This window comes from Corticium candelabrum, chromosome 2 (assembly GCF_963422355.1).
Source record: "Corticium candelabrum chromosome 2, ooCorCand1.1, whole genome shotgun sequence".
Classification (NCBI taxonomy): Eukaryota; Metazoa; Porifera; class Homoscleromorpha; order Homosclerophorida; family Plakinidae; genus Corticium; species Corticium candelabrum.
In genome coordinates this window covers 11,612,699-11,636,916 of record NC_085086.1, presented here as the reverse complement: position 1 = coordinate 11,636,916, position 24,218 = coordinate 11,612,699, and the positions used below count along the sequence as shown (strand labels likewise).

Genomic DNA, 24,218 nt, shown 5'->3' with positions numbered 1-24,218 from the left:
ATATATAGAGAAAAGCACATGACATTGTAAGAACGGTATTTAGAGATGCTAAGATTGATCCTATTACATCACCGCAATTATCGTCATTGTAAACAGTTGTCTGCATGTCGTGTGTCTGTGACTCAGTAATGTTTGAAATGCCACAAAATCCAGATCCATCTGTCTGTGCCCAAGCACATCGCCCAAAAATTTCGGCAATACTTACACGCTTTGAGGAAACAGTGTAGATGTAGTTGTCAAAATCTTCAAATATTAGACCAAACATGGCATCAATATCAGATCTAAAACCGTATATGTAGAATCCAATTGTGTAAGAAACAATTATGACCACGTTGATCAAAACTTGGCAGATGATTGTGATGATCAGATTTCGCTTGCGAACTAGTGAACAGCAACAACGAGAACAGAACTCGCTCATTGCTTGAAACAAGTAAACTGCAATATTAAATGTTGCCCACTGAGCTGTGAGGCAAGAGAACAAAGACAGAAATGCACTTGTCATGCACATGTTACGAGCAGTGGTGGGTGACAGATGCTTTGTTTGCTCTAGATAAACATCAACCACCAAACTCTGAATAAGAATCAAGTGAACACAATAGAAGAAGTCTGAAACGGCTAGCATGATGATGAGGATTGAGAGAGGAGACGATCTCTGATCTCTTTTCTGTGTAAGTCTCCACACCACAACCAATATGTTGCCAATGATTCCTAGTGAAAGTAACATCCAAACAACGACATGGAAAGGATAACTGAACAAAACTAGAGATAAGAAATAAGTTTAAAACCACGTTCGCTAAATAGATTTATTGCTTTCATTTCTTACCGTCATCAGATGGCTCGTAAACTTTAAATACAACGTCGCTTTGTAATGTATTGATTGTGGTTTGGATACTAGTTTCCTCATCGACACTAGATGCAGATCTACTCCCTTCTGTCATGATCTACTCTAGAGCAAGTAACACGTACATCAGTCAAGTTCGTTAAAACCATGGGCGCGTACGTTCGATTTGCGGAGTCTAGACGTAGCGCACAACTTGCGTTCGATTTGCTAAAATTCTAGTTCTGGAACTGCTTGAACGATTCAACAGTTCAAACTAGATGAGTTCAACTCCGAACTGGAACTGCTCATGTGCAAGTGTTGCAACTGCGACGATAACCACACCCTATATATATATATATATATATATATATATATATTATATCGTTTTATTCTCGGACGTTTAGTAAACGGAGCGAGAACTTTCAACCTGACGCTACAATCGACCTGCTCAGTAATTACTTCAAGCGAGGTTTTAGTTAGGTCAACATTGGAGACTTTCAGTAGTCCCTATCACCACAATAGAACAGTCTTCGGAATCTAGCCTACAGCCGGTCACATCAAGACCCTAGACATTCGCCACTCAAACAAACCGCCGACTCTCTATCTTCCAATGAGAGTACCGTTCAATGTTTTGTGCATCCTCGATCGGGATGCACGTCGCTATTGCCTCTTCGCTAATGTAATTTCGCTCTGACGCAAGTGCGTGTAGTCTCGACACGTGCCATCCAAGCCTACAGACAACAGGTCGACTCTTTCCAGCTCTTCTCGTTGTCTGTCTCTCGTTCTAAGATCGCTACATTCAAAGTTTACCACAGAGACCAACCGAAGGTCGACCGCAACCTAAGCAAATCATAGCTCTGCACGTCGCACTGCGTTGAGTGCAAATACCACGCTTTCTAGGGTCTAGACTAAAACTATTTAGCTAGACCATGCGTGCACGGTACTCGTTCAATGCATGCAACGTACGACACCTCGAGTGTTTAGAAGTTGATTGTTTTGCATGCGCTGCCTAATCCTCCGAGTACGAAAAGAAAGACAAAAGAGAAGACGACATGCTCACACGCTAACGAATTGTGATATCAGACAGTTACAAATAGTAGCCGATAGCGATGGGCACTGCTATCACAGGGCCGGCGGAGCAGGGTGGGCCGGGTGGGCCGTGGCCCACCCATCGTTCGAAAACGAGACTTCCACAAACAGGCGTTTGGCAAAAACTTCCGGAAAATGGTATAGCTGATTAAAATAAATTAGTTATTGTTCACCTCTACAGATGAGACAAACCAACCAAAGTTAGACTATCCTATAGTAACGCTGTCTCTAGCCAGACTCCACCCTATCTCTAGTATGGCGTGCGATCTCTGCCAAAACTCCTACAACGCAAACAGACTGCGGTAGCACAACGCAAACAGACTGCGGTAGTACAACGCAAACAGACTGCAGTAGCACAACGCAAACAGACTGCGGTTGCACAACGCAAACAGACTGCAGTAGCACAACGCAAACAGACTGCGGTAGTACAACGCAAACAGACTGCAGTAGCACAACGCAAACAGACTGCGGTTGCACAACGCAAACAGACTGCAGTAGCACAACGCAAACAGACTGCAGTAGCACAACGCAAACAGACTGCGGTAGCACAACGCAAACAGACTGCGGTAGTACAACGCAAACAGACTGCAGTAGCACAACGCAAACAGACTGCGGGAGTACAACGCAAACAGACTGCGGTTGCACAACGCAAACAGACTGCTGTAGTACAACGCAAACAGACCTCGGTTGCACAACGCAAACAGACTGTAGTAGCACAACGCAAACAGACGTCGGTTGCACAACGCAAACAGACTGCAGTAGGTGCGTGACCATTCGTCCATTCCATTTTCAATTTCCGGCAACAATTGAATATTGAATTAGAAATTGAAAATAGCCTAGAAGTTGCTTGCAATTTCAATATTCAATTCTATTGAAAATTGAAAATTGATTGATCGACGGACTATAATTATTTACAGATTAAAACGAATATTGAAAACACACTTTTTTTAACCAATTTTCTTTTTCAATGCAATGGAATATTGAAATTGCAAGCACGTTAGTTCAATTTTCAATGTTAAATTCAATATTCAATTTAATTTAAAAATTAAATATTAAATTTTGAATTGGCGTGGTCAATTCGTCCATTTCATTTTTAATTTTTGAAACAAATTGAAAATTGAATGTCAAATTAGAAATTGACTGGCGTTGCTTGCTCTTACAATATTCCATTACATTGAAAATAGAAATTGACTGAAGACCAATTGTCATTTCAATATTCGTTTACTTTGCAAATAGATTCAATCTTTCCATCCGTCCAATTTTCGTAAATTATGAATAATAGACTAGAGCCTCCGATGCAATTTTCTTTCTCCGTACTAAATGTAAATAGAAAGTTACCCGCAGCTGCTAGCGCGAGCCATATCTCATAAACGGCATTATGACACCGCGCGGGCGGTTGCCGGTGACTTCAATATTCAATTCTATTGAAAGACGAAAGTTGCGTCTAGCTTAGCCACGCCCAGCCACGCCTCTGGCACGCATGCAATGTAATGCAATTAAGAGATTCATGAGAAAGCCTCAACTGGCACGCGACCGACCTCTCACAACAAGTTGGTAAGCACTTGCACCTGGCTCTCGTCAACCGTCACGCTCAATCGTGAGACATTCCTTGCGGCGATGAGCGAGGGAAGCCCGTGGCATGAAGGCACGCGTCTAGGGCATCTATAATCAACGAGATCAACGTCTAGCCTACACTGGAAAGTTGACGTCTAGTCGATTTGGAAAGACTTCAAGCAACTATCTAGCTAGAGGACATTTGCGTGGATCATCTAGACCACGCCTCTAAACATCTGACGGGGAAGCCCCAGCCGGTATCTATCATCTCACGATATAAAATTAAGTGTAGTGGAAAACTTAGAAAATTCTGTAAGCGCCGCAAGCTCTGTATCTAGTGAATATGCCTACTGTTCAGCGTGAGATTACTAAAATAGAAATTTTTATAGCAATTTGTCAATACACCTTTTCTATTATTTCAACACGATGCCAAAGTATAATATCGGAGGTACTAATTCTAAGTAGATCGGTTCGTTCGCACCATCTCGAAATTCGACGAATCCTCATATGTACGCGATTGATCTAGGCCATAAACTATCTGTCTGTTTGCGTTGTGCTACTGCAGTCTGTTTGCGTTGTACTACCGCAGTCTGTTTGCGTTGTGCTACTGCAGTCTGTTTGCGTTGTGCTACTGCAGTCTGTTTGCGTTGTACTACCACAGTCTGTTTGCGTTGTGCTACTGCAGTCTGTTTGCGTTGTGCTACTGCAGTCTGTTTGCGTTGTGCAACCGCAGTCTGTTTGCGTTGTGCTACTGCAGTCTGTTTGCGTTGTGCTACTGCAGTCTGTTTGCGTTGTGCTACTGCAGTCTGTTTGCGTTGTGCAACCGCAGTCTGTTTGCGTTGTGCTACTGCAGTCTGTTTGCGTTGTGCTACTGCAGTCTGTTTGCGTTGTACTACCGCAGTCTGTTTGCGTTGTGCTACTGCAGTCTGTTTGCGTTGTGCAACCGCAGTCTGTTTGCGTTGTGCTACTGCAGTCTGTTTGCGTTGTGCTACTGCAGTCTGTTTGCGTTGTGCTACTGCAGTCTGTTTGCGTTGTGCAACCGCAGTCTGTTTGCGTTGTGCTACTGCAGTCTGTTTGCGTTGTGCTACTGCAGTCTGTTTGCGTTGTACTACCGCAGTCTGTTTGCGTTGTGCTACTGCAGTCTGTTTGCGTTGTAGGAGTTTTGGCAGAGATGGCACGCCATACTCTAGCTTTAGTCAAAAGTTGTCAAGTGGGCGGAGCCTAGCCAAGCAAGGCCTGCCCACCCACCATCTGGAAGGCTCCGCCGGCCCTGTATTATCGGCAGTTATCATGAATACACGTGCATGCACAACACTAACCAAACGTGTAAAATCCTGATTGGAGGATAGAGAGTCAGCGGGTTCCTTTGTGTGGCGAATGTCTCCAGCCGGTCTTACTCCCGGAGATGACCAGCTGACTCTCGAGCCTAGATCTCACAGCGTCAGTAGCAACAATGATGGCAACTCTGTCAGAGGTTGCTGTCATTACGTCAAATCTGCGCACATCGAAATCGAAAGCAAAATTCGTGTTCGATTTAGCGTCTAGTTTCGTCGGTTCCGATGGTGCTAACACGCTCCCGGTTCCATTTCGAGAACTGCAAATCGAACGCGCTCCGTATCGACGACCGGCTAACCAATAATTTGAGACGACACTCCAAGGTAGACGACGCCACCGTCGTGCCGGGTTCCCGTATGCGAACGCCGTTTCCGTGAATACGGGAACCGAGTGCAAAATATAGAATGCAGTCCGGATGCCAATTTATTAGAGCACCAAAAATTATGCACGTAAACAAGCCGTTAATTATTTAATTAAATTTAAAGTTAAGGCAGCTACGAATAATGTCATAATGTGATAATTGCAATTCAAAGTGCCACATTAATGTAAAGAATTCCGCAAATTTGTTTGCCTTTAAAATCTTTAGCTAAAGCTTACCTCGTTTAGCTACAATACAAATTTGATTTGTTACTGGTCCAGTGCACCTGTACGATGTAGGTTTCGTTCTGAATGTACAGTGTAGCTGTAGCTTTGCCCGGCCTATTTCCTGAGATCACGTGCAGCACGTGACTGATAATGACTCGAATAGAGTGGGAATTATAATCAAGAGAAATTACACACACACACACACACACACACACACACACACACACACACACACACACACACACACACACACGCACGCACGCACACACATTCATACACACACATTCATACACACACACACACACACACACACACACACACACACACACACACACACACACACACACACACACACACACACACACACACACACACGCACGCACGCACACACATTCATACACACACATTCATACACACACACACACACACACACACACACACACACACACACACACACACACACACACACACACACACACACTTCTTCACTTTAAAAACCGTAATTACTACAAAATGTAACAGAGTATTGTGACATTCATACTTCAATACATTGTTGAAGTAATTAATTATTTATTTATTTATTACAATTTTAGTACAATTAATGTTTAAATATTTAAATTAGTTAATTTATTGACAATAGACGTATTTAAGTCGTCTAATATCAGTAACAATTTTGAATATTTTGTTGATATCAAACGTGATAGTTAACGTACGCGTGTATCTCGGTATTTGTTATAGATTAGAGAAACGAACAAACCAGAAACACGTTTCCAATACTGATGACTGGATAGCATCAATGGTGATTGACGATAGCAATAATATTGGCATTGTAATCAGCAAAGATATAGCTACTAGTTGGCCTACATACAGTATCTAGTGTGTAGCTATAACTGTTGCTAGTAGCTTATATTTGTACAAACATAATCAACATGCAGACGATAGCAACGTAAAATGCAATGATGCACATTGCAAACAATTACTCTGTTGATTTATCCATGCAACAGTAGCCGATGTGAATCTATTAGATAGTTTCACTTGACTCATGGATAGATGGCAAGAGTCTGTTCTGATCAGAATTCCAGTCGGAAGTATCTTCAGTACGCCAGTCGTCTGGATCAATCTCTTTATCTGGATTAACGCATTTGACCCATGGAATACAGCTGCAACGTTTAGTTCCACTAATGTGATCGTCACGGTAGTTGGAACTGTTTCGTCTCCCAGATATGTGGCATTTCATTCGTCTACAAAACTTGCGAATTGAAAGTAAAAAGTTTTTTCCTGTGAATGTGTAGATGAGAGGATTAGCTGCTGGACTGATTGAGACGAGAAGAACACTTGCTGCAGTAGTATCGCTTGACCAAGAATCCACATCAGACATACTAGCATCATCAAAAATTGTTACCCAGTGTACTAAAGTCACAGGAATCCAACATAAACTAGTTAGGAGAACAATTAGACTCAAACGTAATTGAAGTTTGTGCATTTCAGATCTTGTTACGTTTGCTGCTCTTGCACGAAGTTTTCGACACAAAAATAAATAAAGAAAAGCACATGTCGTTGTAAGACCAGTATTCACAGACGCTAATGCGATTGATCTTAGTATTGCTTCTATCGAGCTGTCTGGACCTGGACCACCGGTGGAATAACCACTCATGCTGCAATATTGTAAATTTCGAATGGCCGTCTGGTTGTCATCAGTGCAATAACTAAATCCATTCGACTGTGCCCAAGCGCAACGTCCAAAAATTTCAGTAATTCGTTCACGTCTTGAGTAAACGATAACAGCATCATCTCCTGTATCCGTGTAATTATGATCTTGTAGTCTTAGAGCAAACAAGTAATCAATACTAAAATTGTCGTATGAAAACGTATAGACACTAATCATTACAAGGCTGATCAAAACTTGGCAGATGATTGTGATGATCAGATTTCGCTTGCGTACTAGTGAACAGCAACAACGAGAACAGAACTCGCTCATTGCTTGAAACGAGTAAACTGCAATATCGAAAATTGCCCACTGAGCTGTGAAACAAGACAACCAAGACAGAAATGCACTTGTCATGCACATGTTACGAGCAGTGGTGGGTGACAGATGCTTTGTTTGGTCTAGATTAACATCAACCACCAAACTCTGAATAAGAATCAAGTGAACACATTAGAAGAAGTCTGAAACGGCTAGCATGATGATGAGGATTGAGAGAGGAGACGATCTCTGATCTCTTTTCTGTGTAAGTCTCCACACCACAACCAATATGTTGCCACTAAGTCCTAGTGAAAGTAAAATCCAAACAACGACATGGAAAGGATAACTGGACAAAACTAGAAAAGGAAAAAGAGTTTTATAAGATCAAGTTTGCTCTAAAAGGTACCGGACCAATTATTATCGAACGCCTACGATTAGTAGCGAACGGTTAATCTAGAACTAACTATATCGCTATAGCGCGAGCGTATATATATATATATACACACTTTCCAATGTACTATGCATGATTAGTTGGGCAACTGTTACCAAACACAACGCACTAAAAACGGCCTATCTTCCGTGATGCTACAATTATTTGTCTGCATGCGCAGCCAGCGCAGGCGTCATGCAACAGCGGCGTAGCCAGAGTCTGAGATTTGGGGGCGCACTGAAACATTTTCTCAATCTGTATTTCTACACTCAATTAATTTAACCGTTTGGCTTTTCACTTCTTAAGCGTAATTCTTCTATTTTGTCTATTACGACAAACCTGCTTCCAAGTCTATCTTACTAGACATATCCCTATCTAGGGCCAGAAGCACTAGACTATATATAATTAAGACAAATACACCCAATGTGCGTTTCAGAATTGGAGTCCTCCGGAAGTCTGGGGAGTGGCTACTAACCCCAAAGTATGGCCATTAGAGACCACCTTGATCTCTACAGCAGGGCAAATATTCACATCTCAAACAGGAGTTCACCATCTACAATCTCTCATTAGCTAATGTTGTCTCCAGGGTTTTACTTTGAGCTACAGTTGACAACGAGGACAGCTTGCAGAACTGATAGCTATTGAGATTTTAGGGACTTTGGCATCTACCACGCCCCGCCCAGCTCCTCCCAAACAGGAAGTGACGTTCCTAACAGTTACATACGCCCAGCTAATTGGAAACCACAACAGTGATAACTGGAAGACCAAGAGCTCCACAACGGTCTGTTTGCCGACTCTGTGCAACCTTTCTTTCGCAAGCTAAGCCAAAATTCCAGAGGACTCTAATTCTGAAACGTACCGGGCCTGTTTCAAAGTTGAACCCTAGGGTTAATCATGTCAAAAGTACATTGGAAAGTACGCTCAGTGCAGGCGCGTACCCAGGATTTCTCTGGGGGTTTCCATATTAATATCAATAATATTGATCTTAATAACTGTTTTTATATCAATATCTAGATTAATATTGATATTAATGGTTTAATTGATATTTGATATTTACTCTCATCTTTGTCCGCTTCGGCTGACTGTCAATTCGAGCCTCCGCTCCGAGGGGTCCATCTTCAGCAGCTGTAGGCCCTGTTACAAACTGCGACAATGTCAACTGACGCTTCATTCCTGACTGGCACGTGTAGCAGTGAGAAGACAGCGCGTTAGACACGTGCTACAACATAGCCTCGAATTCCCAGACATCTGTGTACCGTTAGCGGTAACGTCCACCTCTAGGGGGGTTGCCGGGCAACCTGGAAACATGCCTGCGTACGCCACTGCTCACGTTACAAACGGTTCGATAATCGTATACGTAGGCGTTCCCTAATTGGTCTGAGACCGTAGATCTATAGATTCATACGGTTTTTCATTTCTCACCATCATCTTTACCTGGTGTTTGGTAGTATTCGTAGTAGTACTCGTATTTATGGACAAGTGACGTTTGGTTACTATTTTTGTCGTCGAAACTATAGCTAGAGGTACTACTCCGGATGTCTTCTGTCATGATCATGATCATGGGGTCCAGATCTAGAGCTACAGCGCACAAAGCATTAGTTAAGTAAATGAGCTGAACCATCACAACTAACCAATTGAGACGACTGCAAGTACCGACGTCCGAAGCGAACAACACACACTCGCTTTGAAAGTGAAACTCGCGCGATTGACCAAAAACAAGCCACGCCCACTTAAATAAAATTTCCTGAATTATGACAGCCAAGAGTAATTGATTACAGTCTCTAGCATTTCTGGAATTTTATGCTAGAAAATTTCTAGAATTTTCAGAGAATCTGAAAACAGAGCGTATACTCAGCATTCTTTAGATTAAAGTTTTCAGCTTTTGATATGCATGACTCTATAGAATTCCACGAAAGTTAAGCTTTCAAAATCGTTAGCTGCAGATTACTTTCTTTTCGTCACAATTCAACTTGGTTTGTTGCTGATCCAGTGCATGTACGTATCGTTCTGAATGTGTAGAGATAGTCTAGCCGCACGCGACAGATAATGACTCGAACAACATTTTTAGTGAGATAATATAATCAAGAGAATCACATGAACGCACGCACACACGCACACACACACAACAACAACAACACATTAACATACCAAAGCAACACAGACAACAAACACAAACAACAGAAACAAAACAAGCACAACAGCAAACACAAACAACAACACCACCACTAACAACACATTGATACCAAAGCAATACAGACAATTAGCGCAAACAACAAAACCGGCACAACAACAAATACAAACTACAAAGAACCTAGTACCAAAGCAACACAGACAACTAACACAAACACCTAAAGCAAAAATAAACACAACAAATACAATTAAACAACACATTAATACCAGCGCACAATTAGCGCAAACAACAAAACCAGCACAGCAACACACAACAAACGAAGACGATCACGAGACACACACGACAAAACTTGCACGCTCGATCTGCAAGCACACCACACATTAATCTAATTAAAGTATCTCTATTTAAAGAGCAGGAAACATACGTCAAAAGGCAGTGTCAAACTACAGCCAATAATCTTAATCTAATCGTCCATCTTACAACCACACAATTGTCCAGTACGCAAACCACGTGGTTGAGTTAGCAATACCTCTAAAAGCATTTTACGAACACATGCCATTGAAAAGAGTCTATAAATGTTACTAACACAGTGTACATATACAATCAACAATTTCTCTCCACATCCGGTCACGTGGGCGGTTGATATGACGGCGGCCTCCGGTATACGGGTACACGCGGCTTAGGTCGCTGCTCTAATCCAATCCCCGGATGGAATGCGGGCGGGGGAGGCCGCTGATAAGGTGGAGAGTAATGGCGTCTTATTCCTCCATCGGAATGTTCACTACTTTCGTCTCCCCCTTCCACCCCACTGCTGCTTGCATCTCCAGTTGTGCGCGAACTGTCCACAAAGCTTGGTGGCGACACACTTCGTTCATACTCAAACACAGCGGCCGGTCTGATTGGTCGGCCCATATCAACGGCATCGTCGATGAATTCATTATCAAATACAACCGGTCGACGATCAATAAATGTGCCTTCTTCAACATTATTGCGGCTCCTTCTTCTGCAGCGATACAAAGCCAGGACACAGACAGTTAGCAGCACCAGTGCGCCTGCTATCACTACACCAGGCAGCACGTGACTCTTGTATGAGCTTTCGTCACTCTGTTGTCCCGATGCTGATTGTCTCAACCCTGACACGTAATTCAAAACAGTTGGTGGAGTCACAGCACACAGTCCACTCCTTGTCACTTCAATTGAACCTACTGGAGGGAAAGGACCCATGATGGAAACGAATTGAGGCGTGGGGGTCCCGTTAGGTGACTCCATCCGAGCTAAGGCTTCATCGATTTTATCACAATCAGATGAAGATTCCGTTGCTATCGACCATAGTAACCGAACACTACCGGATGTGAAGGACTGAACAAGCATCGAGTCTTGTTGGACTCCAGCTCCACTTGACAGTCTCTCAACCAGATCGGCTTTCTGTGAAGAATCGGAATTGAACGACGAGAAGTCGACGTCAAATGTCTGAACCAGGGTGTTGGTCGTTGTCAGGAAATTGAAATTGATCAAAATAGTGAAAGCCAATCTTGTCACTAACCCAGCACTGTCTCTTGCCTCCAAGACGAAAGTTGCTGGTCCAAGATCTGAAAACGCCAATGGTATCCCTGCCACAGTCTGACTAGTTTTGTTGAACTGAGCCCAATAGTCGGGTGGCAGTTCTAAACCATCAAGATTACGAAGTTCGAGATCAAGGCCTCTTGTGTCTACATCGTCCTCGTCGTCGTAGAATGTAGCTGCTGGGATCTGGAGTGAATAGGGTACATACAGTAAGCCAGCAGGTCCAGCACGCAGCCTGTTTACAATGCGAGGAGGATTATTAGGAGGAGGAGTCGTTGGTGTAGGAGGAGTCGTTGGCGTAGGCGAAGGAACTGCAGTTGACGTGGCTGCAGTTGATGTGACCACAGGAGAAAGACTTGAAGAAGGAGACAGTAGAGTGGTGTTTGACACAACACTGCTGCTGCTGACTGATGGTGATGAAAATGACGGAGATGAAGACAGGAGAGAAGTCAAGTTGAGGGGTAAAGAACTAGAAACAACAGAGGAAGACAAAGCTGCAGTAGATGATGCAAACTCAGTAGATGAAACAAACGTAGTCGATGACACCAACGCAGTTGATGAAACCAATGCAGTTGATGACACAAGTTGAGATGAAATGACAGGAGTAGATGAGACAAATGCAGCAGATGAAACTAACGCAGTACTTGATACCAACAAAGGAGTGGATGAGATGATGGTTGATGACAAAAGAGTAGATGAAACTTCGCCAGTTGATGACACAAGCACTTGACTTGTCACTAACAAAGTCGTACTCACAACAACTAATGACACATTTGAGCTTGATTGCAGTGTTGATGTAAGCAATCTGGATGAAGTTAGTGTTGAAGACACAACGGGTGAGAAGACTGTTGTTGAGTTGAAAGCAAAAGATGTTGACAATAGAGACGGAGACGAGACAAGCAATACAGGAGTAGACGAGGAAGTAGGAATGACAACAGAAGTTGTGATGAACGGTTGACTAGTAGAAATAGAAGAGACTAAAGATGTCTCCAACAAAAACAAACTCTTCACTTCTGTGGGTGTCAACATGATGACAACAGAAGAACTCACAAATGTTGATGAACTAACTGAAAAACCCACAAACGTTGATGAACTAACAGAAGACAGAGAAGTCAGAGCAGTCAATGTATCGAGAGGAGATACTGTAGCAGGTGTGGAGAACACAGCACTGCTGCTTTGAAAAGATGACTGAAACGTAAACAATGGCGTCAATTCACTTGTCACCACAGAAGTTGTAATCTGTGGCACTAATTGCGTCGTAGAACTGACAACAGTACTCAATTCCTGAGTAGAGAAGACACTCCTCACACTGCTAGTGAACACAACAGTATCAGCTGATGACGTTAGAAGAGACACAAATGGAGATGATGATACAAAGAATGATGAAAAACTCAAAGTTGTCTGTTCAACTGAAGATGTGATAAACGCAATCACTGGAGAAGAAAACAACTGTGAAGGTGATGAACTGAACGACGATACACTCAATGTTCCTGTTGAGCTTACAGTCACAAACACAGAGACATCTGGTGCAAACGAGGAGTTCAAAGCGATGACAACCGAAGAGACTTCTGTTGGGAACGGCGTTGGTGTGGGAACAAGTGAAGAAGAAAGCTGCAAAAGAGATGTTACTTGAATAGGACTCGATGACTCAACAGACTCCACAAGAGACTTCGACGTCTCCACAATCGATGTGTTGGCTATTACAACACTGGAAAGCAAAGAAAAGAGTGATGACTCAAGAATCGGAAATGATGTTGTCATGAGAGATGGTAGGACAGCAGTTGACACAAAAGTCGTTGTTAACACCGGTGTGGATGTCACTACTTCAAGAGAAGATGATATTTCAACGACTGACCTATTTAAGCTCTCTACAGTCGACATCAACAACGATGTACCAGTGGAAATAAATGGAGATGACGAGAATGAGAAAGTTGAATGTATAGAAGTAGTCAAACTAGATGTCAAGATCACAAGCTCCGATGATTCCAGAGACAATGATGTGGTGAGAGCTGTAGCTAGAGATGTAGCTAGAGATGTAGTTGTGACAGCACTACTGGTGGCAATAGATGTCGACACAAAGGATGTCTGTAGTGCTGATGTAAATGGCGTGAAGAATGACTCATCGATTATTACAGTCGTCCTAATACTTATGACTGGCAACATTTCAGAAGGTGTTGGAGTTGAGAAAACTGTTACTCTGCGACTCGGTGTCAGCGACACAAACGTCTTTATGAGAGATCTTGATGGAGAAGGAACAGTGCGAATCAGAGTGGGAAAGGAGACACTGCTCTCTTCACTCGACTCAACAAAAAATATTGAGGATGATGACGTCATCAAAGATGTGGTCGTTCTAAATTGAATGGATGGAGTTACACTTGGAGTCTGCACACGATCAGACGCCCTAAAACTTGCTGAAGTAAAACTGGCTGAAGTAAAACTCGTTGAAGTAAATCTTGCTGAAGGAACAGTTGGAGACGGTCTCTGAATAGCAGTTGTGGCAATGGTGGTTGATGCGATCGGCAACACAGTAAACGCAGTAGTTTCCCTTACAGTTGTGCTAAACAATGTTTCTATGGTAGATGAGAAAAGTGGTAGAGAAGGACTCGGTGATGGCGTCAGTAGAGAAGAAGAGATTGGTAACACAACAAACGAAGTAGATGAGACTATTACTGTTGTGCTGACCAAAGTTTCAATGGCAGATGAGACGGGTGGTGCAGATGGTGTCGGTGATGGTGTCCGTGGAAATGAAGGTATCACCAATGAACTAGTTGACAACGTAGCCACAGTCTCTAAAGACGGTATAGTAATGGCAGAAGCTATTGTAATCGATGCTAACAACGTTGTTTCCCTGCTCACTGAAAAAGACGAGAATGAGGGAGTTACTGTAGGAGTCTGTCTGATAACTGGTGTAGACGAAGGTACAGACAAAACTATCGATTCAGTAGATGACATTGCCACTGATGTTGACAACGACGGTCGTGCAGTAATTGGTGTAACTGACGTAATCGTTGTAATTGATCTAATTGATGTGGGTGTCAAAACTGATGAGATAACAATAGTCGGCCGAGGAGTTGAAAAAGTAGCAATACGAGAGGTGACCAATAATGTCTGAAATGTTGATATAGAAGGAGTTGGTTGAACAAGTAAGGACGAGGTGAAAACCAAACTCACAAAGTCTGAATCAACAGTGAACGATGACGATGATACCACAGCAGAGACACTAGATGAAACTGCCGTAGAAACAGAAGACAGGAGCTCTGATGTTGGTGTCACCTCGACATCAACCAATCCAGTCGTCATCACAGATGAAGACACAAAGACAGCCGAAAAAGCAGAAGTTGAAAGTGAGACTTCTGAGGTAAAAGTCTCAAACTCTGACACTGATGATGATATCAACACAACTAAACTGCTCGTTGCAGTGAGTGCTACAGTTGTTGTAGGTCGAGGTCCAAGTGTCGGTCTCGCCACTGATGTAAAAGGAGTGGAAAAAATCACACTGGTACTTGACATTTTTACCGACGGTGGCGGTGTGAGTGAAACTGTTGGAGTTGAAAACAGGACACTGGGACTGATAGTGAACGTTGCAAGATCACTCCTGGTGAGCGGTGGAAATGGTGTCTTACTGGGAGTAGCAAAATGAGTGAGAGAAAGCCGCACACTTGTTGGCACCAACAATGACTCAGTGGCACGAGGCGATGGACTCACAGACGACTCTGAAACTGTAAACAACTCTGAAACTGAAGATAATGAAGTTACAAATGACTCAGCGACCACAGCTGATGCAGTCACAGATGGCGTTCTTGTGGGACGCAACTGCGATCTCGAAAGCACAACCGTTGTCCTCAAATCAGTTTCAATCACTAGACTCGATAAAACAGGCGTCACTTGCCTTGTAACTGTTTCTACCAGTGATAAGACCCTTTCAGTCGATACTGACTCTACAGTTGGTGTTACAGATGGTGTCACTACTGATGATAAAACAACTGGAGATGATAACATAACCACAGACCGAGTCAGTAATAATGTAGGAGCCATAGAAGTCAATTCGACACTTGACGTTGATGTCTCTGTAGATAGTGAAGGCGACAACCGAATGGTTGGAGAAGAAGTTACAGCTGGAGTCGAGACCAAACGTGACCGAGATTGTATCGATGTAGTAGTAAGCAACAGATCTCCAAATAGAAACGATGAAGTCACACTTGCCACAGTCACACTAGGAGCAAGCGTTGTCAACATTTCGACAAACGATGAAGATGATGGTATGCTTGGCCTGACTGATGGTATGCTTGGACTGACTGATGGTGTCCTTGACAAAGCAACCGTTGACAATCTTTCTGCACTGGAAAAAAAGCTGACTTCTTGAGTCGTCGATTTTAGAGTCAATGTTGTTGTAGGAATTAGTGACGTGACAACAGGTGACGCTACTGATGATCTAGATGGCAAAGAAATCGTCACCGTAGGTGTCGCTCGGATATCACTAAATACTCTCGATGATGCTGTTGTCTCAACAGTCGTCAGAGCTGATGTAAACAGTGTGCTTGGTAGAGACAATGATGTGGGACTTGGTGACGAAGTAACTGATAACGACACACTTAAGACTCTTTCTGAAAATGCCAAACTTCGAGAAGGCGTGACAGTAGGAGTAGAGACACTCATTGATGTCAACACTCTGATGGAAAATGGCAAAGTTGCTAATACACTCACCAAACTACTTGCAAGTGTAATGACTGGAGAAGTAAAGACGACTGGAGAAGTAGAGATGACTGTTGTTTTCAGTGAAGAAACGGACGGTTCAAGTGTTGGTGTAGACCTTCCAACTGGTGACAACACTTCAACTGATGACGATACAACAAATGACTGAAACACGGTTGACACAGTCAAGCTGCTGATCAACAAGGTTGAAGGAAGAGAAGAAAATGGTCTGAGCCCTGATGTAAGTGTTGATATCGATGGTGTGACTGTAGGCGTCAATGGTCTCTGAGATCGTGACTCTTGTGCCGACGATGATATCTGCACAGATGACGTAGTCGACAACGGAGTTGATACACTGCTGACAAACGACGTAACTACAGAAATCGAGGAAGACAGACTTCTTGCTGATGAGATCACTGATGGTATGACTGTAGGAGTAAACAGTCTCAGAGATGACCGTGACAACTCAACAGACGACAGAGAAACTGTTGATACAATTGAACTGCTGATAATACGTGTGCTCATAATACTTGTGCTTACTGGAGACACAGGCAGAGACGATACACTGTCTGATAATGACGTCACTGATGGTATGACACTGGGAGTAAATGCTCTCAATGATGATCGTAACAGCTCAACAGACGACAGAGAAACTGTTGATACAACTGAGCTGCTGATAATGCTTGTGCTTACTGGAGACACAGGCAGAGACGATACACTGTCTGATAATGATGTCACTGATGGTATGACACTGGGAGTAAATGCTCTCAATGATGATCGTAACAGCTCAACAAACGACAGAGACTCTGTTGATACAGCTGAGCTGCTGATGATACGTGTGCTCATAATACTTGTGCTCACTGGAGATGTAGGCAAAGACGGTGCACTGTCCGATATTGAAGTCACTGAAGGTATAACAGTGGGAGTAAAGGCTCTCAATGATGATCGTAACAGCTCAACAGACGACAGAGACTCTGTTGATACAGCTGAGCTGCTGATGATACGTGTGCTCACAGGAGACATAGACAAAAATGATATACTGCCTGATATTAAGGTCACTGACGGTACGGCTGTTGGAGTAAACACTCTCAAAGATGATCGCGACAACTCAACAGACGGCAGAAACACCGTGGATACAACTAAGCTGCTGCTTGTGGACACCAATAGAGATGAAACTGATAAACTCTCCAATGAAGTCACCGACGGCATAACCGATGACGGCACTGATGGTGTGACTGTAAGAGTAGACACTCTCGATGATGATTGTGACAGCCCAACGAATGACAAAGACGTTGTTGAAATGCTACTCACAATTATTGTAGTCACCAAAGAAGGAGACAAAAAAGACGTTCGCTCTGATGATGTTATGACTAATGAAGGCGCTGACGGTGTGACTGTGGGAGTAGAAACTCTCAAAGATGATGCCGACAACTCAACAGACAATAGAGACTCTGTTGATACAACTGAGCTGCTGATAATACGCGTGCTCACTGGAGACGTTGATAAAACAGAAACACTGTCTAATATACGGTCTGACAATGAGGTCACTGATGGTATGACTGTGGGAGTAAACACTCTCATTGACGATCGTGACGACTCAACAGCCGATGATAGAGACACCGCTGACACAACCGAAGAGTCACTGATGATAGATGTTGTAGAAATGGATGACAATGAAGAAATGGATGACGTTCTTCTTGAGGAAACTACTGATGGTGTAACTGTAACAGTCAACACTCTTGAAGGCACACTCGTCGACGGTTCCAGTCCAACAAATAACGAGGTTGTCAACACGGTTGATGAACTCGTACCAAATGTAGTTGCTGGACGAGAGGACAACGACAATACTGTTACTGATGAAGTCACTGATGGTTGGACTGTAGGAGTAGACACTCCTAATGTTGTCAACACACTTGATAGTCTCATTGATTGCTCTGAACGACTCGATGTCAACAAAGTACTTGTAGACACATCAACCGTTGGAGATGCAATTACTGTTGATACTGTTACTGATGAAGTCACTGATGGTTGGTCAGTAGGAGTAGACACTCCTACTGTTGTCAACACACTGGACAGTCTCATTGATGGCTCTGGAAGACTCGATGTCAATAAAGTACTGGTAAACACATCAACCGTTGGAGATGCAATCACTGTTGTCAATCCCGGGCGTGTGAAAACAGGCACTGACGAAGTAACACTCACAGTTCCTCTGATGGTAGTCAGGGGTGCAGTTGCAGGCGGTTGTATTCGCGTAGATGGAGAGGTTGATGATACAACAAGCCGTGTTGTAGTTGTGACCGGTCTTCTTGATGATGTAAAGTCAATAGATGGACTTGGAACAGACGTAAATCGACTTGATATTCTCGCTGAAGTTACAGCCACACGATCAACAGATGATGATGACAACGATGAAATCAATGTTGTCACTGACGGCGACTCAGCAAAGAATCTGGACGTACTAGTTGACATACTAACAGACGACGAAAGACTTGAGATTGCCGATGTCAACATCACAGCAGACGTCAGTGGAGCAAGAGATTCTATTGAAACGGCAGAAACCAAGGATGAAGTGACGCTTACTGTCTGGCTAGAAGACACAGAGGGAATGCTAGAGACAGATGACGTCACCACTGATGACAAGACTAGTGAACTTGATGGTGAGAACACCAACGTCTCCGACAAGATGACCACCGTTGAACGTAACGTAAACACAGAAGCGCCAGTCTGTGACACAACAGGTGAAGCAGTAGGCAACAGCGTCCTCACAACAACAGATGAAGTCACATCAACAGATGGAGTCACAGCAACAGATAGAGTCACAGCAACAGATGGAGTCACATCAACAGATGGAGTCACATCAACAGATGAAGTCACAGCAACAGATGAACTCACAGCAACAGATGAACTCACAGCAACAGATGAAGTCACATCAACAGATGGAGTCACATCAGTTGAAACACCCAGCGATGATAGCACAGAGACAGACGATGTCACCTCAGGTGACACAACTGTTGACGTCAATGTCGAAGAAACTACTAAACTAGTTGAAATAGGCGACACAAGCAAAGTCTCTTGACTTGTTGGCGTAACAGAACGACTCAAACTCCTCGGCTCATCCGTCACAACTGACACAATCGGTGAGACTGTAGTTGAAGGTGTAGCCACCGACGAAGCAGAAAGGACAACACTCGACTGAGTAGTTCTCACAGATACAACAGTAGTCTCAACTGACGATGACGCACTCGAAGTAAACAAAGAAAATGCACTTGAACTTGTTTCCAAACTTGGTGTCAACACAATCGTAGGTGTCACTACAATCGACGTAGACTGTTGCAAAGAGCTCACACTCAAAGCGGGTATAGACACTGTCAACCTCGTAGGCTCTAACGAAACGCTGCTTGATGTAACTAGCGATGATCTAGACAAAGTACGACTAGATACAAATAGTGACGACACACTGGGTGTCGCCTCCACACTCGTTGTCACCACTGGTCTACTCGACGGCAACACGGTTGCTATGAAGATAGAACTGAGACGCAAAACGGGTGATGCAACTGTGGTGACCGATGGCACTGGTCTCGAATCGACTGTCATGCTGCTGAGAGACGTCGTCGGTATGACAGTCGATGGGACTGTCGGTCGAGGTGCACTTGGTACCGTACTTGGTGTACCCACTGACGAAAAAGCAGACGGTGACACAGAAGGAGTGCTAACAGTCAGTGAGAGAGTACCCAGTGTGTTAACCCTCATAGTTGTGACTAAAACTCTCGGTTGACTGAGTGATCCAAGAGTTATAGTCGGTGAGATCGTCTGTGTTAACCCTTTGACTGTCGGCATAGCAACAGTGACCGTGGGTGTAGCCATAATGGAAGTCGTTGTGTGGTTCGACATGTCCGCTTGTCGCCTCACTCGATGTCTACGAGTCAGCCAGCCTGTAGATAGAATCAACTCGGTAACGCTGATGTCATGTACTCCCACCTTCCCTCCATCTTTCTCAATGCCCAGTAGCGCAGTACGATATTTCACCAACCTCTCGTTGACTGACTTGTCACTGTCACATCCTTCTGTCCACCACACAGCATCGCCTACACGTTCACTATCAACTACCATCAACCGGTAGTCTTCCTGCTCTGTAAATGGTTTATCTCCGACGCTCACATCTGACACTGTCAACCTAAATTGTTTCGAAATGCTGATCAACAGCCAATATCTCGACCTTCCATCTAGTGAATCAATTGATGAGTCCAACTGAAGTGTCGCCAAACGAAACATAGAGTCTTGTGTGCAATCAGCAAGAGCCGACTTCTCTGCTGTCCGAGAACCCTCCGTCATCCACGAGTCGATCAGACTCTGTCCAATAGGATGCACTTGCTCTACGTCAATAACAAAAATGTCTGATGCGACGTTTGAGTTGAGTGACGCATCAGCACTCTTGTTAACAGCTCCGTGTGCCATCACTTCAATGTATGTCAACCCAACGTGTTTACTTTGTGGCACACCGATGAACTTCTGTGATGATAAATCAAAGCTCAACCACTCGGGCAACAACTTCTGACCAGACTCAAATACCTAGCAACAGAAAGTTAATATCAAATGCCTAGCAACAGAAATTTAATATCAAATACCTAACAACCAAAAATTGATATCAAATGCCTGGCAACGAAATATTAATATTAGATGCCTAGCTACAGAAAATTGATATCAAATGTCTTAGCAACACACATTCAATATCAAACAACCAATCACAAACACACATCAAAGCAGCTAGTAAAAAAATCAAAAATCCATAAAACCGTATGATGAAGTATGATGAAGAAGACATACATTCGTTCATGAGTAATGGATAAGGTAACATGACAAGTCAATGAAGCCAGATAAATTAAGACAATAAATCAGGAACTTTCTGGTTCCAAATGTCGTTATGGTTTTGTGCCAAATATGTGCCTACAACTCCTTGCCAGTAGATCACACCCACATGGAAAAACAAGCTTATGTGTGTGACTAATGCACCACACGACCTCCATCACGTACGTACATCACTGTATTCTTCAGTATATCCTGTCTCTGTTACAGCATTACTTCAAGCCAAAATAGAGATCATATTTGACAGTTTGTAACTGCTTTACTGTCCAACTCAACCAGCATTTAATCTTAATGCCAACAACAATGAGCAGACCATTTTGCATAATCATTATGTTGTATTGAGACCCATTAATTAGGTGTCGCTATGAATATTTAGGGTGTCATGGTGTCACTTTTCTAAACGAGCATATGACAGAGCCCTGAGTAGCTATCACACTGTAGAGTAGGATAAACCATAATTCGCTTGATCAAAGGAGACACACCAGTGTGTGTGTGTGTGTGTGTGTGTGTGTGTGTGTGTGTGTGTGTGTGTGTGTGTGTGTGTGTGTGTGTGTGTGTGTATGTGGTGCGATAGCTCAGTTGGTTAGAGTCATCTTACGGAGTGTTTACATCCGAGACCTTGGAGGGTCGCAAGTTCAAGTCACAATGATATGGCGAGCTATGTCATAATTTCTTTAAGCAAGAAACTAACACACGTTTGCTTCTCTCGACTCCCAAGTATAAATACCTGGTCATTGACTGGGGTCCTAAGCGGCCATCGGCTGTGACGTGACATCAGCCACTGGGGTCCTGGTGAGACTTCGGGTGCTCACACCACAGTTGGCTTCACAAGTCGGTGCTCCTGCGAGTGTTTGGCCTGGCTCCAGAAGTTTGCTAGCACAGGTCCAGAGTTCCCTGAGTAGCGCACAGGGCCCAGCTTAACAGCTGGGGCCTGACCTCGAGAGGCAGCTCCTGACATTTAAGATTTTTGGGATTTAGGTGTGTGTGTATGTGTGTGTGTGTGTGTGTGTGTGTGTGTGTGTGTGTGTGTGTGTGTGTGTGTGTGTGTGTGTGTGTGTGTGTGTGTGTGTGTGTGTGTGTGTGTGTGTGTGTGTGTGTGTGTGTGTGTGTGTGTGTGTGTGTGTGTGTGTGTGTGTGTGTGTGTGTGTGTGTGTGTGTGTGTGTGTGTGTGTGTGTGTGTGTGTGTGTGTGTGTGTGTGTGTGTGTGTGTGTGTGTGTGTGTGTGTGTGTGTGTGTGTGTGTGTGTGTGTGTGTGTGTGTGTGTGTGTGTGTGTACAGCCTTACATCACTCTACACTGCCTCACATCACTCTACACTGCCTCACATCACTCTACACTGCCTCCCATCACTCTACACAGCCTCACATCAATCTACAGAGCCTCACATCTTAGACAACTGTAACATCATGTAGCAACTACATTGGCCAATTTCAATAGAAAGACATCACCCACCTATCACCTTCCTTCCTGTCTTGATGTCACTATGACGTGTCAAATAACTCATGCAGAATTCATTATCACGACAACAAAAAAAGCTCACTAACATCACATGCCACTAAACCTCAAATATGCCCTGCCAACTATAAAAAACAGGAACGTCACAATTTGGTGGAATAGCAATGCACATCTGGTGTGACTCAACGTGTGCAAGACATCACAAATTTTTAGATGTGCAGTCACAATCATAACACATTGCCATGGAAACCAACTCTGGGAGCCCACTAGCTAAACATCCAGGAGGCCATACTCAAGCCCTGCGTCACTAATAGAGCCACCACATCCACACACAATCCCACACAAACCCACACACGCACAAAACCTAAACCCAAGAGAAGACCCTAATGCAGAATCAAAATGGCCGACTTCCGGTTATAGGATTTCACCTCCACTCGGTATTCTCACCTTTCAACGTGGCATGCAATTTATACCCACAACACCTCGCAAACGCTACTACCCACTTCTCACCTCATAGCGATCCACATAGCCGCGAAACGCCTCAGCTGGCAACTCATAACGAAACGCCTTACCAACGACCGCCACGACATCCTGCAGACCATCCGCCACACTGACACTGTCTCGCATCCAAAGCAGCGACTCCAAATCCGACGTGCCGTAGGAATCCGAGTGTGATGCGAAGTCGTTAGCCGCTACAGTGTTGACAGCGCTGCTAATGAGAAGTAGACACAATGTAGCAAGTAGACGTCGAATGTAGCAACTTGTCGTTCGACTGTAGCAGCTTGCTGTGCGACTGTAGCAGCTTGCTGTCCGACTGTAGCAACTTCTTGAATGTCTCTCTAGTCTCCCGTGTATTGAATGTGAAATACCACATGGTCGTCTGTTTACGCCTCCCACATCTAGACAGACCGGATTTTTTCCCGTCAACCTGTCACAGCAGTCGGACGTGCTACATGTCGCTTCATCCCGTTTCTCCTCCGATTGTCGCTCTCGATCCCCTCCAATGCGTGCGATGGGAGTTTCCACCGTGTCTTCACACCATTGGCCACGTCGCATGTCAGACATGTAGCAAGTCGACGACCTAGTAAGGAACCAATCAACACACTCGCTTTACGACTAGCTACACTCACGACCGACATGTAGCAAGTTTACAACGCAAGAACCAATCAAAGACAGCGCGCGTGTCCAATGACAGACACGCATGCAGCGCATACACACACTGTAGCAATCTACAACGTCGACATCGAATCAACACGCCCGCTTCACGACTAGCTACACTCACGAGCCACATGTAGCAAGTTTACAACGCAAGAACCAATCAAAGACAGCGAGCGTGTCGCACGACAGACACACATCTAGCACGTCACACACACACACACACACTGTAGCAATCTACAACATCGACATCCAATCAACACGTCCTCGCCACAGTACGAAAATTGCAACAACAAAATAAACAATTACGATCCACATACGAACGACAACGACCCACAAATCTTTCCCAGTCTCTCTACCTGTAGGCAGGAAGAGCTTCCAAGCCCCCTACGGCACCTCGACACTACACAACCTTCCACAAACTCGATCAACGCAAATCAAACGCGAAAGGCATCGTCCGGCGATGCAAACAGCCAAGACAAACCTCTCAAAGAGAAACCCGATAAAAAGGGGCGAGTTCCTTTTCTCAGTTTGGTCACGTGACCGAAACGGGCAAATCAGCGCGCGCTGCGACACGCGAGACG

At 44.0% G+C, this 24,218-nt stretch overlaps 2 protein-coding genes across 2 annotated transcripts in view; both read right to left on the bottom strand.

The window, feature by feature from the left end:
- The window catches only part of LOC134198637 (uncharacterized), a 5,768-nt gene extending 616 nt beyond the window's left edge, over positions 1 to 5,152 (bottom strand). The window contains exons 1-3 of the mRNA XM_062668047.1: positions 5,097 to 5,152; positions 824 to 946; positions 1 to 759 (exon numbers count right to left, since the gene is read on the bottom strand). The exon at positions 1 to 759 is cut by the window's left edge and continues 616 nt beyond it. Coding sequence (XP_062524031.1) covers positions 1 to 759; positions 824 to 938 — 874 coding nt within the window. The 5' untranslated portion in view covers positions 939 to 946; positions 5,097 to 5,152. The remainder of the gene's footprint in view (positions 760 to 823; positions 947 to 5,096) is intronic.
- Positions 5,153 to 10,291: 5,139 nt separating this feature from the next.
- Positions 10,292 to 24,102, bottom strand: LOC134176219 (mucin-17-like). Its single transcript, XM_062642902.1, has 3 exons — positions 23,994 to 24,102; positions 22,990 to 23,560; positions 10,292 to 20,731 (listed from the first exon to the last, which is right to left on the bottom strand). The coding sequence occupies exons 2-3, from the start codon at positions 23,542 to 23,544 to the stop codon at positions 10,535 to 10,537; spliced, it is 10,752 nt and encodes a 3,583-aa protein (XP_062498886.1). The 5' UTR covers positions 23,545 to 23,560; positions 23,994 to 24,102; the 3' UTR covers positions 10,292 to 10,534.
- Between the last annotated feature and the right edge of the window lie 116 nt (positions 24,103 to 24,218).

Bases quoted from the DNA above. Each gene is read 5' to 3' on its own strand.
- LOC134176219 (XM_062642902.1), bottom strand. From the start codon at position 23,544: ATGTCTGACATGCGACGTGGCCAATGGTGTGAAGACACGGTGGAAACT. The intron at 20,732-22,989 runs GTGAGAAGTGGG...TTCTGTTGCTAG, and splicing joins GCTATGTGGATCGCTATGAG to GTATTTGAGTCTGGTCAGAA.